This window comes from Homalodisca vitripennis, chromosome 6, assembly GCF_021130785.1.
Source record: "Homalodisca vitripennis isolate AUS2020 chromosome 6, UT_GWSS_2.1, whole genome shotgun sequence".
NCBI lineage: Eukaryota > Metazoa > Arthropoda > Insecta > Hemiptera > Cicadellidae > Homalodisca > Homalodisca vitripennis.
The window spans coordinates 96,062,498-96,081,022 of NC_060212.1; the positions used below are offsets into that span (position 1 = coordinate 96,062,498).

At 34.8% G+C, this 18,525-nt stretch overlaps 1 protein-coding gene across 1 annotated transcript; it reads right to left on the reverse strand.

Annotated features, from left to right (window-relative positions):
- Positions 1–3,216: 3,216 nt before the first annotated feature.
- Positions 3,217–17,165, reverse strand: LOC124365479. The gene is made up of 11 exons (XM_046821461.1): positions 17,060–17,165; positions 15,628–15,746; positions 15,453–15,560; positions 15,132–15,239; positions 14,864–15,079; positions 14,550–14,759; positions 14,211–14,439; positions 13,963–14,163; positions 10,456–11,707; positions 10,014–10,217; positions 3,217–4,667 (listed from the first exon to the last, which is right to left on the reverse strand). The coding sequence occupies exons 1-11, from the start codon at positions 17,163–17,165 to the stop codon at positions 4,529–4,531; spliced, it is 2,892 nt and encodes a 963-aa protein (XP_046677417.1). The 3' UTR covers positions 3,217–4,528.
- Positions 17,166–18,525: the final 1,360 nt, after the last annotated feature.

The following is an 18,525-nucleotide window of genomic DNA, read 5'->3' on the forward strand; positions in this document are numbered from 1 at the left end:
CTTTAATATGTTTATAGAATGGAGGTTATCTAGTTTTTAAAAAATGAGAACATTTTTTAGTAAAACTAGAGAAAAAGCACTGTGTTAACTAAGGTCGCAAAGCGGATTGTTTGTTGTAAAACAACTTTTGTAATGGCTGTAAAAATTTTCAGCCATTTTTTTAATGTTCCTATCAAATACCACAATTGAATCCATGTTTCTGATTTGAACACATCTTCATTACCTTCTGACTTGTGATGTGGTATAAATATATATATATATATATATATATATATATATACTCGAAAATAGAACTGGTTTCCATTCAATGCACTAATTAAATAATTTTCACTACGATAATAAATGGATGAACTTAAGACGCAGAGCCTACACATTCTGGGGCATTTACGACCACAGAGACATTAATGCTTTGGCTTGAAATATAAAGCAAGAGCACACCAGCCCAGCTCATTCTCCTTCGAAAAATGAAGTATTTATCTGTAAAAATAAAAAAAAATCTGTAAAAAAATCTACTTAATTAAAAAAATTAATGAGTGAATGTTTATAAAGCTCAAAACACTCTGATGTATTTGTTAGCAGCATATTTACTGCTGCTTTCAAATGTATTTGTTAGCAGCATTTTAATGCTGCTTTCACATGTATTTATTAGCAGTATTTTTACTGCAGTCTTCACATGTATTTATTAGCAGCATTTTTACTGCAGTCTTCACATGTATTTATTAGCAGCATTTTTACTGCAGCTTTCACATGTATTTGTTAGCAGCATTTTTACTGCTGCATTCACATGTATTTGTTAGCAGCATTTTTACTGTTGCTTCCAAATGTGTTTGTTATAGTGATACATAAGCTCTTGACAAAATAACCAAATTATTAACCCTCCAGCTGGCAACGTCGTAAATTACGACTCATTTTTTCCCGCCGTGAACTGGCAGAGTCATAATATGCGACTCATTAAACATCGTCTACTAATTACGTCATAGTTCCGATAATTACCGCTCGAATTGAATAAAAGTTATATCACTTTAATCACAAGATCCCAAGCCTTCTAATAATGTATTCACTTTTATATATATATGAATATTTTTTCTTTTACTGGCCGCTAAAAGCTCCCGACTACATCCGCGTGGCATGACTCGGCAACTGTTAGTGCTTGTATATAGTCTTGTTTTTTTTCAATTGTAATTTTATTTGTAAATAAAAGTGTTTATAACTATGTATTTTCTTTTTGTGCATAAGTAAGTGAACATTATGCATATTTTAGATTTTTAAATAAAATTAATTTTGAGTTTTTTTTTAATGGCATAATATAAAAAAGTGTTTTTTGAAAAAAAAAAGTTTTGAGTTTCTGACCATCAAACATCCACCATTATTCATGTAAGTCAAATATTATAATTATGTTTATATTGTACAACATATTCTGCAGAGTAATTGGATGTATAACACTTTTGTGTTTTCTCCAATAATTAATTGTACAGGATAAAAAATTAAAAACTCTGCACGAAGCTTCAAAACAGGGTGCCAGTCAAGGCTCAAATGCGCGCCAACCGGAGGGTTAAGTACATTACTGTGCCAAAAATATTACGATTCTGTTAATAAAAAACATTAAAATTAATTTAGAGTAATGATTTTATTCATACTCTCCATCCATTTTCTATTATGGAGGTTATTATGTCTCATATGTCTACTGGCTTTTCATGAATCCATTCATGTACCATCTTGTTAAAGATTATACAAGGTGTAGAAATATACAACTCTTGTTCAATTTCAGTAATAATTTGTATATTTATTTTACACATAATATGTATACACTCAAAAGACAATTTTGTTTGTATACTTTAAGTCTTACTCTCACATAAACTTGTACTATCAAGTGAGTCAGATTTTAGTTCAAATTAATTTATTTTCAATATATAGTCATGCATAGTGTTCTTTTAAGTTATTCCCAAACTCTAGAGATATCAACACAGGCGGTATAAAATCTAGATCAGAAATATTCTGAAACATTTTGATTGGTTTTATGTTATTTGATATCATCACCTGATGTTGGAAACAACTTAAGAACTCTTTGTATGTTAAATTTTATATCATAAATTCTCAAAAGTTAAATTAAATAGTCCTATTTTTCTACTTAAATTGTAGTATTTTTCTAAACTTTGGTGTAAGCCTTAAACAACTCAGGAAAATAGTTTCATTTTATACTGTATTATTTTAATGAGTACCGTACTGCAAAATGGATTTACTTCAACTAATCATATAATTAAATTTAATGAAGTACACTTTGGTGTTTTTCTTACAATCATTAAATCAAATGAATTTACATGAAGTAGTAATACGTATAAATAAAATCAAAAGGAACATGTAAAAAAATATATTAGAGTGAATGATCAAATTGGTTATAACCACTTTTACCCAAGTGCCCAAGGTTTACGTTTTGTACTATTGTCGATTGCTGTGAAATGTAGTTCATACTCCTATAAGCACATGAAATTGGTTTTAAAATATTTACACAGAAATTATCTACTTGAAGTGATAATACATAGTGAATGTATTTATATAAACTATCATTCATCATAAATATGATTTTATTCTAGTCTATCTCCATTTCTTTTTCTTTTCTTTTTTTAAAGATATCTTTCTAAGGTCATCTTTATTTGGGAATCAGTATTTTAACAAAAAAGCACATTTCATTATTTAATGAGATAAAATTAATATGCATTATGTTACATTTCATCTCATATCTGATTTATACTTTTAAAGGAATATACTTTAATATACTATTTACGAGTATAAAAAGCTCAAGTGATAGTGTACTGTAAACAATAAAAGGCAACATGTATAAATCAGATATAAGATGAAAAGTAACATAATGCACCTTAATTTGATCTTATTATGTACCAGAATGTAATTTTAATAATCTTCGAATATACTTCAAAGATAATTTTAAAATATATTTCACAAATGAATTATATCATTAAAAATTTTAATGTCACTTTTCATGTACTTTGAAAGGTTTTACATGACATTAGTTAAATTATTGTTAAGACAGATATGTGATTAAAAACAAATAATTTGGAATCATGATTTATTTTAATTGTTTAACAAAAAATACAAAACTTAATTTTCATTAAAGTGTTTATGATGTTTGTCTTAAAAAAGTTTTAAGTGTGGTAATTTTTAAACAATTAAAACTACAAGCATATTGACCAATTTTTATATTTTGGGAAGTTGTACTCAGTTTCTTGTAAACCAAATATTTTTAAACCGTTAAAAATAAATTTGCTTCATTCTTCATGTATATTTTGTTTACTCAAATTTACTGTAAACTATTTTGCTTGTAACTGATTAATCCTTTGATGTGGTTGTTTTAGCGTACAAGGTGATCGCTAGTGGAGGGGGAGCTTTATTACAATAAGCTAACATAAATACACAAACATTTAGTAAAGCCTCAATGTCTTGACTAATTTTGGTCAGATTTTCATGATTTTTCACTCAAAATTATACAACTCCAATATAATAGTTTTTATTTAATAATTTCTGTATGCTTAAATTTATTCATAACCGCCAGACAACAAGGATATATTGTCCATCCAACAATCAATTTCACTGTACTAAGCTGTTATTTTTTAAAGTTAATATAGCTTTGAGATAACATATTACAATATCAAACAATTTTATAAATAAAATCAATTATAATAACATTATAAAATCCATAAAAACTTTCCAGTATAATGGTACCATCATTGTGTTTACTCATGCCGCCATAAATGCAATCAGCTGATGGAAGTCTGTTGAATATTGAGATATTCAGCAAAATAAAACAAGCAGAATGAAAAACAATAGAAACATATGTTTCTCATTTTGTCTACAGCGTTCTTTAAATAGTTTCCAACTGGTTCAAGAATTGGCCGCAAGGTAGAGCCACAATAAAACCATAACCAACAGGCTGTGAGACATAACAAAACAAAACGTCAATCACGTCAAAGGGTTAATAAAAAACTTACATGAAAACCCTGTGTATGAGATCAGTTTTAATAGCATTGATCTTAATAGTGTTTACGTTCAGGAATAGCACAAGCAAAGGCAACGTGAATGTATATATCTCACTGGTGATAGGTAGCCAGGACAATATTCGTTATTGGCTGCTCTAGGTCCTGTGTATTAAAATTAGCTGTCGAAGAGCATTCTAAAAGTTGCTCCTGTAAGACCTAGTACTTTTTCTCTTTTCCCTTAGAGTGACCTTATACTTTTTACTGCCAGTAGCTTGTGAAAACTCCCAAAATTTGTATTTAAGGAAAAACCTTACACTTTTAAATAAAAAATTGCTATTGATTTTTTTAAATTACGATCTTTTCTCTTATTAATAGATTATAAATTAGATTGATAGGGAATATTACAATACGAGATTCCACTTTGAAAAATATATGGTTCAAATTCCATCTGGAGAATAACTTTGGCTGTGTTCTGTTTATAATGGTTGGAAGTGCCAAGCACTATAAATTTGAAGAACACCTAGCTCATTTAAGTTTATTTATTCAAAAGATAAACCCAAATAAATTTTATAAGTCTTTTTTTCATGTGTTTTGGCATTGTTCAGCAACTCCTCCAGTGATACACACTTCCGCTGTGACTTGAACATTTTTCTGCTCCTAACGGCTCCAGTCCTTTTCCTAAAACAGAATATTTTAGAAATTTTGGTCATTAGTAAATTTTTTGTAAATATTTTATACTACTACAAATTAATCTACTATCCCCTGTCAAGTGCATCGTCACAACGATTAAACTATAACAAACAAGGCAACAGATAACTTAAAAATGAAAAGTTAAATATTTAAAAATTTTGTAAATAGGATAAATCTACTAAATAATTTATCATGTCTAGAAAAAGGTTTTTATTTTTATTTCAAAGTAATAAGTGCTAGAAAGATGGAAACAGAATTAAGATCCTTAATTCCTACATAATGGTATTCGTTCAGGTGTTCCATTCCATGCAATCAATGCCTGGAGGCACTGGGAAAAATGTTGTGCAGGAGTTGGTACTCCTGGAAAAGGTGAATCAGTAGTCAGGGTATTGTTCACTTATAGAGAGTGTTTCATGTGTATGTGTGTCATTTAGTCAACAGCAAGCAAACACTAAATTTTGTGTTTAGCCTCAAAAGGTACCTTGTAGATTCTTCAATTGTTAATTCAAGCGTATAGAGATGAGGCGATGAAAAAGAACTGTTTATGAATGGTAAAAACGTTTTTGTGAAGGTGATGTAAATATGGAAAATGACCTTCGTAGTGGGTGTCCTTCAACTGCGAAACTACCAATGACAACACAGAGCAAGTTGTTTGTGCAAACAGAAAAACAACGATCAATGAAATTCACTACATGGCATTGTCCACACCATCTTTCATGACAATTTAAAAATGCATTAAATTTGTTTGTGAGTGGCTCCAATAATACTGACTCACAAATAACAATGGTTGGTGAGCTATTTGATGTGGCCAATGCATCCATCCTACTCGCCTGAGCTTGTGGTGACTGATTTTATCTAGTTAATGTGGCTGAAAATATTGTTTAAGAAAGAAAAATTTGCAAATGCTGATGTTGTCAAACAAAATTCGACAAAAGCAATGAAATATATTTAACGAAACGAGTTCTCAAAGTAGTTTGAAATTATATGGTCGTTTGGGGAAATGTGTAGTTACAGGAGGAGTGTATATATTATTTTATTAGTTTATAAGTTTCTTCATTAGTTTAATAAATTCATTTAAACCAAGCCTATGAATATTTTCACTCTATTTTGTATATCTGCAATATGGCTGATTCCATAGTTTAATTTATTTTTGGAACAAAAAACAGCCTCTAAAGATAAAATGAGAATAGTGTATGTCTGTGTATTGTTTTTAAACCTCTAAATAGATTCCTGGAGCTTTTGTTACAATTGTTTGATATTTTTAATATTCTAGTGCAAACCCTGCTTCAAATGAATATCTTCCAAATATAATACCATACTTCATTGTTGAGTAGAAGTACCTATAATAATATGATATCTATAAGATTTAAATATTTAGTGTTTCCCTTTTTTTAGTTGCCAGTGTTCATATCTGTTTTTTTTTCAAATTGTTTGGGATTATATTTACACATTTTTACCACTTACTGGCTTTTGCTAACCCATTATTTCTTTTTATATTTGTAGTTTTGTATATGCAATTTTGGTAATTTCTATCCTCATGGTCAATCAACACGATCAGACTCACTCTATCTTGAAACATTTGTGTTTGTGGAGTGATTTTCAATAAAATAGTCCTTCCAGCTTAGTCGGAAGAAGGAGGTAGATTTTGTGACAGTTTAAAATACTATTCTCATGTGAGGGTTTTCCGGATTTTGGAGATGGCAGCCCGGACCGGTCCTAGTGGTCTCTAATGTGGGGAGTGCACCCACTTTCAGAAGACCAGGGTTACGGACAGACCATCCCCGATATCACTTTTTCGTCGGAGGGACTCGCAGGAAGAATCACAGACTGGAGGGTGATCGAGGATTATAACCGTTTCAGATCACCAGTACATCACCTTCAGTCCTCATCGGAAGCAGAATGAGCCGAATCGTACCAACTCGGGCTTCAGGCTGGAATGCTTCTAGGCTCAGTGCTGAATCCTTGTCCTTGGCGATTGACGAGGGCAAGGAGACAGTTCTCTCTTTTGCGGGTAGTACCACAGACATTGTTGACGCCACTATGAGTCTCATTGCGCGCGGTTGTGACGCCGCAATGCCGCGGAAAAAGATCCTTGGGAGAAACAGACGCTCGGCTTACTGGTGGACGGAGGATATCGCCCAATCTACGGAGAGTTTGTTTGAGGCTTAGGACGGAAGGTCACCCGGGGAAGAAGGAGGGGGGGTCTGATTCCCGAAGCTCTAATGCAAGAGTACAGGGATGCCCGTAGGGGTCTCAGGCAGGCGATCACGGTGAGCAAGGCCTCCAGGTGGAAGGAACTCAAGGACGATCTAAACGCCGATCCTTGGGGATTGGGCTACCAAATCGTCCATGCGACGGCTAGGTGCCCAATCTGCAAGCCCCTAACATGAGCGCAGCCCAAACTGGAGGTAATAGTTGATGCTCTGTTTCCGTCTCACCAGATTAGACCCGAGGAGCATATCGCAGTTCGTCCCGAGGGAGGTTCCTCCGTTCAGTGAACCAGAGCTGAAAAAAGCGCCATCGCTTCGATGCGCTGTAGGAAGGCTCCCGGGCCCGATGGAATCCCAACGGAAGTGCTTAGAGTAGTGGCTAGTGGTTCACCGCAGCTGCTGCTTAATATGTATAAAACCGCTGCCTGCCTGGAAGGCATGTTCCCTCCTCGTTGGAAGATCCAGCGCCTAGTGTTGGTCAGCAAGGGAAAAGGAGACCCCTACAAGCACGTCCGCATACAGACCCCTCTGCATGCTGGACACAGCGGGGAAACTCCTCGAGCGTTTGATCAAACCCAGGCTGATCCAGGCTGTTGAAGTGGCAGGAGGACTTTCTGACCGCCAGTTCGGTTTCCGCGCGGGTCGTTCTACGATTGGTGCTGTCGGCGAAGTTGTCAGAGCGTTCGAGTCAGTACAGCAGGGAGACCATAGGTACCGCGCAAACTGGTAATGCTGGTAACACTGGACGTAAGGAACGCCTTTAACTCGGCCAGTTGGGCTGACATGCTCGGTTGCCCTACAGTCCACGTTTTTTTGATTCCACCGTATCTCTTGAGGCTGCTAAATAACTACCTTAGGAATCGGAAACTGGTCTTTGGAACGTTGGACGGACCTCGTAGTAGGGAAGTGACGGCAGGTGCTGCCCAAGGCTCGATTCTTGGCCCAGATCTGTGGAACATCATGTACGACGGGGTTCTTCGTATGGAGATGCCGCACGACACCTTCCTCGTTGGTTATGCAGATGACATTGCCGTAGTCATAACCGCGAGAGAGTTGGATGAGGCCCAGAGATTGCTAAGGTCTAGCTCTGAGGCGAATACTTTGTTGGATGGGTGTGAGCATGGACTGTCTTTGGCCCCCGAGAAGACAGAGATCGTTTCTTTCTCACCAGGAGGAGGATAGATCCCGTCGTGCAGCTAAACGTCAACACGGAGCTCATCGATACCAAACGCTGCTTTAAGTAATCTAGGAGTGAGAATGGATTCCCGTATGACATTCTGGGGACCACATCGCCTGTGCGGCCGAGAAAGCTGAAAAGATTGTGGCCAATCTGAGTAGGCTCATGACCAATGTCGGTGGACCCGCAGAGACTAAGCGCCGAGTCTTCATGTCCGTGACGAACTCGGTTATCCTCTACGGTTTGCGAGATATGGGCGGATGCCTTGCGGCAGAAGCGTTACAGGAAGAAGGTCGTGGCGGTGCAGAGGAGAGGAGCTCTCCGGATTTCATCTGCCTATCGTACCGTTTCGGAGCCGGCCGTCCTTGTGATTGCGGGGGTAAATTCCCATCGATCTTCTTGCTCTTGAGCGGAAGCGTGTATACGATGGGAATGGCACTGTCAGCCGTGCTACTGCCCTGTTTCGCACACAATGGATGAGTGGCAAACTCGATGGGAGACGGAGAGTCGAGGACGTTGGTCTTTTAGGCTCATAGGTGATCTGAGGGGATGGAGACCGAAAGAGAGCATGGAGAGGTAGACTTCTACCTTACCCAGCTTCTCACTGGGCACGGTTGTTTCGGTTTCTACCTTAACATAATGGGGGAAGATCCCGAGTCCGGAATGCCAGTACGGGGATTCGGATGCGGACGATGCCTTGCACACCTTCTTCAAATGTAGAAGGTGGGAAACGGAGAGAAGGGAGCTGGAGGCAGCTATCGGGCATGTTTCGCCGGAGACTCTTATAGAAGAGATGTTTGTCCAGGTCCCGAATCGTGGAACGCTGTGGCTGCGTTCTGCAAGAGGGTGCTAAGGCAAAAAAGAAGAGAGCAGCTATAAAGCACCAGAATAGCTCATGCTGGTGGATTTTAGAATGAAGTAATGCCCATTGGGCGAACGATGGCACCCTTTTGAAGTATTTGCAGAGATTGCGTTCCCGAGAGGGTTTCCAATGCCTGGACCGGTAGGTTTTTTTAGTGGGTGAGAGTCCCACACACCAGGGCAAACACCTGTCCCTGACGGTGCATAATGCATTTTCCTACCGTAATAAAAAAAAAAAAAAAATAAAAAAAATACTATTCTCATGAAATTTGCATGAACTCTGTATCTTTTTAGGGTTTTAAATAACGAAGTTGTAAATTTTTTAAGTTTCCATGACTGTCATATTGGAACCAAATGGCGTACCAAGCAGGCCAGTGAACTTTTCGATATATTTATAAGATTGATTTTTGTATTAAGTTTAAACTTGTTTCAGCATTCTTATCACCAGTTCTTGTTCATAGAAGATGTTTATGGGATCTACATCTAATCAATATCTCAAAAACTGTTCAAGATACAAAAAATAGTTTGGAAAAATTATGAGCATTCCATAATACTTTTTTAATTATCTCTAAGTACATAAATAATGGAATTGTGCATTTTTTTTAAGCTTGAATGGCTTTCATATAGAAATGAAAACAAGTTGGCTAATGGACTTAGGCGAGATATTTATAAAATAATTTTTGTACCAGATTTAAATTTGTTTAAGATTTCTTTAAGACCGTTTATTGTATCAAAATGCTGTGTTATATAGCATAGATCATATTATAATCCTTTGAACGGGGGTTGGTTTTGGGTTCTGGAGGTCATGTTATTTGAATTTAAGTAGACATTTTTTGTAAGTGGGTAATTGCAATAGATTGATTTTGTATATAAAATCTACCTAAAAGGAAGAGTAGAATATCTCAAAGTAGAAAATCAAAAGTAGAATAAAAACAATCATCCACCTCAAACACCTAAAATTATTTTTTTAAATTATTTTGGTAAAAAATCATAGTCATCTCTTATTTCAATTGAAAAATAACCATAAATCTAGTATAAAACTTATTTTATCTTACACCATAGTAGATTGATTATAGTTTAACCTACAGGTGTGAAGTAGGTGCAGGGTAAATCTTGATTCCACTCTCCGCCTGTAATTTTTTGTTCCTCAAAAATTGCATCTGTGCTTGGTGTCTTTTTTTCTCCAACCACTCTATGAATGTTGCTTCATTTTCCTTTCTCTTTTGCTGTTCTTCTTTGAACTTCTGTTCTCGTTTTTGCTTCTGAATCTTTAAAGATTCCACTTTGTGTCTGTAAAACAGGTGTTAACCTTCAATAAGACATTTGCAAAATTAAAAAGTTAAAAAAGTGTAACAATTTTACAAATAGTTTACATGTTTACGTTTATTTTATAATTGATAAGTTCTTCTAAATAAATGCAAATTAAGGAGCGAATTATATTATCCACACAATTAACTATAATTTTAAAATAAATGTTTGAATATACAGTGATAAAATAAAACTATAAAAAGAAATAGTAGCAACAAACCTTTTTCTCTCCATCAGCTGTTCTGCACTGAGACCATACTCAGAACGCAGACCATTGTATTCAGGCAAGTGTGGTTGGCCCCACTGGCAGCAAGAGCGTTTTACAGGTGCGGTAACAGGTCGTGTGGTCGGCTTCACTTTAGCTGATTCTTTCTCTACACAACTTTTGGGCCGTACTTTCTTTGGAAAAGGGAAGCCATCGTCAGTCTTTGAGTTCAGTTTGTCTTCTATAGATTTTGATTTTGGGCTCATATTAGAAACTGGTTTTGGCTTGGAAATATTTTTATCTTCTTTTGAAAGAGATTTTTCAGTCTTATTGGTCTGCAAGTTTTGCTTTGAAACATGGAGCACTTTTTCAGTGCCTACATTTTTAGTGTGTGGTTTAAGTGGTGGTCCTATATCGAACTTTTTACTCGGCCGAGGTGACCTCACGTTCTGAGGAGATTTGGTGCCTTTTAAAATAAACGTCTGCTTCTTTTTTATCGCAATCTCCTGTGTTCTAATGTTATTATTTCTCATATATTTTGATAATGCAAAGGTACTCTCTTGTTGGTATTCTAACATATTTTGATAGTCATCGCAATTTTCCACTATCTCTAGTTCGTTGTTTGAGCTCTCGGACTCGACTGACTCTATACTGTCAGCTCCAGTGATTCTTATGGTGATACCGGAATGATTTTTCAAACAAGGATAAAAATTGTTTGTATTCTTATAGCTATTGTACTTGTGATCCAAAGTCTCTGGGTATACTACGGACTCTTCACAATTGTCATCATTTTTAGATTCTTTATCATTACACTTCAAAATTGATGATTCCTCTAAACAATTTGTTTTATTTTCACTGAACGTATTTACTTCAATTTCATTGTTGCTATCTGTTGTGGCCAAAACGGGTTCTTTATCTTCTTCACTTTCTACTGTTTCAGTCTCTCCAGTGTCCTCATTAGTTTCTTCACATTGTTTAGAGTCCAAGGTTTCTGTCCCATCTGACTCTTTAACAGGCTCATCAATTTTCTTGATTGTTCCAACACACACGTCTTCACTCTCTGACTCGTGATCTTCCACCTCGATAATTTTTGTAGGCTTACTTTCTTCTCTCTTTGGAGTCAACGTAACTATAACCTTGTTAGCGTGGTTTTGTGGTTGTAGATTATTACCTTTGAGTTCCAAAACAAGTTCACTCTTTTGTTTATTACTGGTTTGCAACAAGCTTTCTTTCTCACTTTCATCGTCGTCATATGATTTTATTGAATCTGCAATATCAGTAATTATATTTAATTCATGTACATGCATTTCCTTAATTGCCATAAAATGTAAGTTATTATAGTACACTTAAATAAACTAACATTACCTTTTTATAAATGTATATATTGAAATTAATATTAGTATTTAGTTTTAATAAAATGATGTTATTCTTTGTACCTTGTACATATTATAAAATACAGTGGTTTGAAAAAAAGTATGACCTGTATAGGTCAACTAGCAAAGTCATGATTCTTAAAATACAATAAATATATAATTATATTATTATTTAAATAATATATAGAATTCATAATTCTTACAAATTTAAAGAAGACAGTAAAACATGCAATTAATTTTTTTTGTAATTGTCAGCTGTACGAGAATGAAGATTTAGTACGTGTCAACCTTTAATACCAAAAGAATATTTTGCATGACTATAATTTATTTGCTTGATCTATAACAATCAATACTTTATCATTATTTATTGCACTATGTGTACAAATGTAGTTAAGTCAGACTGTGCAAATAAAAATTTACTATAATTTAAAATTTAAGTCTTAAAATCATATAAATTCTTTGATTTACTATTCTTTTGAGTTTGTAATATTTGTTGAATTCTAGTACTACCATCTCTTAATAAATTAAAAGTAGCCAAAATAGCGAGCTGTTGTTCTTAATAGTTCTCATTTACACTGTGGTTAGATTTTATTATAATCAGCTCTTTTGTTTTTTAATTGAGCATTATTCAATTATTGTATTTGTCAGACTTGAGAGTAGTTGCTCTGAGATTATGTTCTGTTTAGTGATGGGAGAATCGAATACAGTGTATTCAAAAGTACCCTAGTATTCGAATATGAGTATTCGAAAACTTTATCTGCGTTGAGTATTTCTAACAGACAAGTCTAGACTTGTCTTACTTCCTTCCCATAATCCTTTGTTTCTTAGTTATTTGAAATTGTCCTGCCAAAAAGGTGGGAAAATCCTTTGCCTTTCATGCCTCCTACAAAGGTGTCATACCCATGATTTATGAACTTCAGAAAAAATATATTTGTTTACTTGCTACTTCAGTTCTGAGTGAAAGATTCTTTTCTATTGCAGGTTTTGTCACCAATCATCGTAGAAATAGATGGAAGCCAAAAACCTCAGATGTATTTATTAATTGAATATTTGTACAATTTTACATTTTATTAAATTAAAAAAAATTAAATTACTTATTCCACATTATGAATTTCCCCTTAGTTATTCTTTTCATAGTCCAGATACATACATATGTATTCATCTAAAACCCTTCAATTTTATGTGAATACTATTAGTCCAAACGAATTAATACTGTAGGTTGAATTCGATTCTTCCAGATAAATTGTATTCATTTCAAAAGTATTTGAATTTATTTTGATGTATTTGAATGCAAGAGCTGTATTTGAATACTATTCGATTCTCCAATCACTAGTCCTGTTGTTTTGGTTAGTTGTTAAAAGTGAGAAATAAATGAAAAGCTACTAACATTCTTAGATAGCATAATTTTGTCACATGTACAGTAGAAATGTTTTGCAATTCGCAAGAGATAAGTAATCCAAGATGGTTTGCGAGACAAAATTTCTCCATATAAGGCTATGATTAATATAAATCTCAATTTCATTATCCATGGCTAGAGCACTTAAGACTAGATTATTTACATCACTTAGCTCACGTAAAAATGTATTTGACCAAGACATATTACGGTGCACTGCATCATTATTAGCTTGTGAGACAATATTAAATGTTGCATCGATTCGTATTCTGATCAAACACATTTATATTGAGCTGAACTACATGTAAGTGATATATATATATATATATATATATATATATATATATATATATATATATACATATATTAGATATAGTCTTATTTTTAACATTTCCTAACAATGGTTATAAAAAAAAATTTGAACCAAATACATAAAATAATAAACAAAGTAAGACACCTTTTATATATCTAGACCTCACAAAAACAAAAATAAAGGTTTAATTCAATTTGAGTATCAATAATATTAATTAAAAGATTTTGGAAATAAGTATAAAGTCATGTAATTAACATCTAAAGTGACTATATTATACATTGTACAATTTATTTAAAAGTTATATATTTTATTTGGTGGTTTAAGTATTCTGTTACAAGTCTTCTTTATCATGTTACTTAATGTTATTTTTTTAATGTTCTTAACAGCAGAATAGATGTTAGTTGTATTAACTATTTATGTTAATTACCAGTTTTGTACCATACCTGACTCAAAACTGCTACCAAAGTAGTCGTAGCAAATCCGTTTCTCTACCTTGTTGAACTTAACCCTCTTGGGAGACTTGGCTATTACTTCCTCTGCAAACAGTGACTCGTTGGCCTCTGCTATCTTTCTCTGCTTGTTGTAAGGGTTGCTGGCAGGCTGTAACACCGATCCTGAGGGGTTCACTGTAACTGTAAACGTCTCTATTCACTAAGATGAACTTCACCATCTTGGGAGACTTGGCTATTACTCCCTCTGCAAACAGTGACTCGTTGGCCTCTGCTATCTTTCTCTGCTTGTTGTAAGGGTTGCTGACAGGCTGTAACACCGATCCTGAGGGGTTCACTGTAACTGTAAACGCCTCTATTCACTAAGTTGAACTTCACCATCTTGGGAGACTTGGCTATTACTTCCTCTGCAAAAAGTGACTCGTTGGCCTCTGCTATCTTTCTCTGCTTGTTGTAAGGGTTGCTGGCAGGCTGTAACACCGATCCTGAGGGGTTCACTGTAACTGTAAACGCCTCTATTCACTAAGTTGAACTTCACCATCTTGGGAGACTTGGCTATTACTTCCTCTGCAAAAAGTGACTCGTTGGCCTCTGCTATCTTTCTCTGCTTGTTGTAAGGGTTGCTGGCAGGCTGTAACACCGATCCTGAGGGGTTCACTGTAACTGTAAACGTCTCTATTCACTAAGTTGAACTTCACCATCTTGGGAGACTTGGCTATTACTCCCTCTGCAAACAGTGACTCGTTGGCCTCTGCTATCTTTCTCTGCTTGTTGTAAGGGTTGCTGGCAGGCTGTAACACCGATCCTGAGTTGTTCACTGTAACTGTAAACGCCTCTATTCACTAAGTTGAACTTCACCATCTTGGGAGACTTGGCTATTACTCCCTCTGCAAACAGTGACTCGTTGGCCTCTGCTATCTTTCTCTGCTTGTTGTAAGGGTTGCTGGCAGGCTGTAACACCGATCCTGAGGGGTTCACTGTAACTGTAAACGCCTCTATTCACTAAGTTGAACTTCACCATCTTGGGAGACTTGGCTATTACTCCCTCTGCAAACAGTGACTCGTTGGCCTCTGCTATCTTTCTCTGCTTGTTGTAAGGGTTGCTGGCAGGCTGTAACACCGATCCTGAGTTGTTCACTGTAACTGTAAACGCCTCTATTCACTAAGTTGAACTTCACCATCTTGGGAGACTTGGCTATTACTCCCTCTGCAAACAGTGACTCGTTGGCCTCTGCTATCTTTCTCTGCTTGTTGTAAGGGTTGCTGGCAGGCTGTAACACCGATCCTGAGGGGTTCACTGTAACTGTAAACGCCTCTATTCACTAAGTTGAACTTCACCATCTTGGGAGACTTGGCTATTACTCCCTCTGCAAACAGTGACTCGTTGGCCTCTGCTATCTTTCTCTGCTTGTTGTAAGGGTTTGCTGGCAGGCTGTAACACCGATCCTGAGTTGTTCACTGTAACTGTAAACGCCTCTATTCACTAAGTTGAACTTCACCATCTTGGGAGACTTGGCTATTACTCCCTCTGCAAACAGTGACTCGTTGGCCTCTGCTATCTTTCTCTGCTTGTTGTAAGGGTTGCTGGCAGGCTGTAACACCGATCCTGAGTTGTTCACTGTAACTGTAAACGCCTCTATTCACTAAGTTGAACTTCACCATCTTGGGAGACTTGGCTATTACTCCCTCTGCAAACAGTGACTCGTTGGCCTCTGCTATCTTTCTCTGCTTGTTGTAAGGGTTGCTGGCAGGCTGTAACACCGATCCTGAGGGGTTCACTGAAACGTATATGTCTCTATTCACTAAATTGAATCAGAAAGAGAAGAGGTCCCAGAATATATCCTTGCGAGACTCTTAAGTTGACCCTTCTGTAATGATAACGTTAAGGATACCATACAACCTAAGATTTTCTAATATTACTTCATAATTTACACAATCAAAAGCCCTGGATATGTAACAGAGAGCACCAAAATCAAACTGCAATCCACCCATATTTGTCAAAAATTCATCCAGAAATTCAAAAATTTCTTCATGCTTCAAAAATATGCTTTTTCCTTGTCAGAAGCCAAATTGGAAAGAGGAAAAATGGAGTTTTCTTCAAAATCTCAATGGCTGAACACAGCCCTCTCAAAAACTTTTGAAAAGCTGGAAAAAGAGAAATGGACCTTGGATTATCAACTCAATATACATGTTTAATTTTTTATATTGCCTTCATTGGGATAAAACTTCAAAAGATAGTGGAAAATTCCACTTCCAAAAGATCATATTAGTATATTGATATTTACCGTATTTAAATCAATAATGACTGACTCAGATGATATTTTGAAATAACCATTACTTAACCTCAAAAAACCAGGACAGATGATCTGGTCGCTTCAGCAGTACCAACGGTTTAACTTCAGTGTAAGAACTGCTATTTTATACATATTAAGTCAAAACCTGAGATCCAATACCTATGTCAGGCAAACAAAATATTACTCTATACAAGCACATTGCTGCAAAACGTGACGCACACAATACTGCAGGTAAGCAGGAATTTCAATCACAGCACATTCCGCATCCTTGATGGTAAGGGACTTAGGAAGTAGTTAGTGGAGTTCAAACAACAGAAGTAAATGAGAATTTTGTCTTATAAATCTACAGTATTGAAGCCAGTGTGTAGAATATTGTCTGTCCCAGAGTGTGAGATTCTGTAAGTTAACCTCTCATCTTGACTGTTGAAGAGAATTGTGGCTAAGGTTCTTCAGAAGCCTCAAGATACCAATATGAATGTCTGTAAAAACAGATTATTACCAGAACTGCAGCATTTAATGTCCAATCCATAATTCCATGTGAGGGGAGAATTTTTTTTATCATTCAAAAAATCCAAGAAAGTATTTTAATAAGTATGAAGGTTGTACATCGATATCTCAATCTGTTTGAAATATACCCAGAAGTATCAGGACTTAATTTATAGCCTGTATGTTTTGTTTGTATTGTGAATAATGTGAAAAATCATTAAATGTATTCAGAAGTGAAAAGGCACCTACCCAAGAGGGTAAACTGTCATAAAAATGAATACTTACTTTTCCTAAACTAATCAAATACTTACGGATCTCATCATCTTCAGTGTCATCCTCCTCAAAAGACTGGTGTAGACTAAGGCTATCCAGGTAAGCGTTGATTTCCAAGTCATTTCCTTTCAAAAATGTATTCATTTTGCTTTGTATTCTCTGATTTACCTTTTTGTATCTCTAGAATGTAGACTAACCTAATGTAATTTTTTTATCAATACATTTTTACAGTATATTTTTAATAAATACTTTCAAAATATTGTTAAATGTACACATAAATAGTATTTTAAATGCAGTATAATTTGGTTCGCTATTGACTATGGTTTGTCTTCTTCAGTGGAAAACCACAACATTTTCAAAAATTATATTTTATTTAAATTTTGTTCTACATACACAAATAATTGCTGTTTGAATTTGTATGAGACATTCAAGTAAATAAACCTATTCTATTTTAAACATTCACAACACTACATCACTAAAAGGGACACTACAAGTCAATTTGCATCTATTTACAGGTTGCTATGGTAGTCTATACTGGGCACCCCCACCCACTGACACCCTTGCGCTAAAAATACAACTTCAGCTATTAATAGATATCCCTTACTTTACCTCAATTTACAAATATTTACCCTAAAAAACAGAAAAAAACTAGCCCTTTAAAATTTCTTTATAAGCTACAATGCAATGGTTAATAAGTAAAATAACTATTGGGAGAAATGATTCTGCCCTTTTTAAAACTGTTGAACCTGGTTAAAATTATGATTGAGACTTGATTATTCAACTTGACTTTTGTGAAAAACTTCCATTTAGTGAGGTCAGTACTTTCCAAAAATTGCCCAAATATGAGTGGGTGAAAATGTTCTAAACTCTTTCACTCAATATAAAGACTAAATAATTGACTATTAATTAATTATCTTGATTATTTTATTATTCCTTTTCCTTTGTGATTCTTATTTGTTATCAAAACTATTCACGAAATAACAATTTTTTCTGCAAAATGGAGAGCCCGATCCTCTTTTGTCATAACTCAACTTTCAGGATACATCATGTTAATAAATCAATAAATAAACGACAAAAACGTTAAACTCAAACAAACCTTTCATAGGTATTAGAAAAGATTTCTTATCTGTCTATATTCCTATATACTACTGATGAACTCTCTGAATTTTGTACCTAAACACTTTAATCAAATAAAAATATTTTTCATTCATCAGTATTACAATATGTTAAATGGTGTCTAGTCCTAAAATAGCAATACACTTATGATACTACAAAACTAAAACTCTATCTTAATCTTCAATTAATACATTATTTTTATAGCAATATATAGAATATTAAAGAATCACAGATATTATATACGTAGTAGAGTATTGTTTAAGTTTATTTTTTAATTCAGGAAAATAAATGTCTAATTTAATATTTTCTGATATTTTGTTATAAAACATAATTCTTGCATATTGAGGTCTTTTTGAAAAAAAAAAACTTTATTCGTGCATTCCTTGAA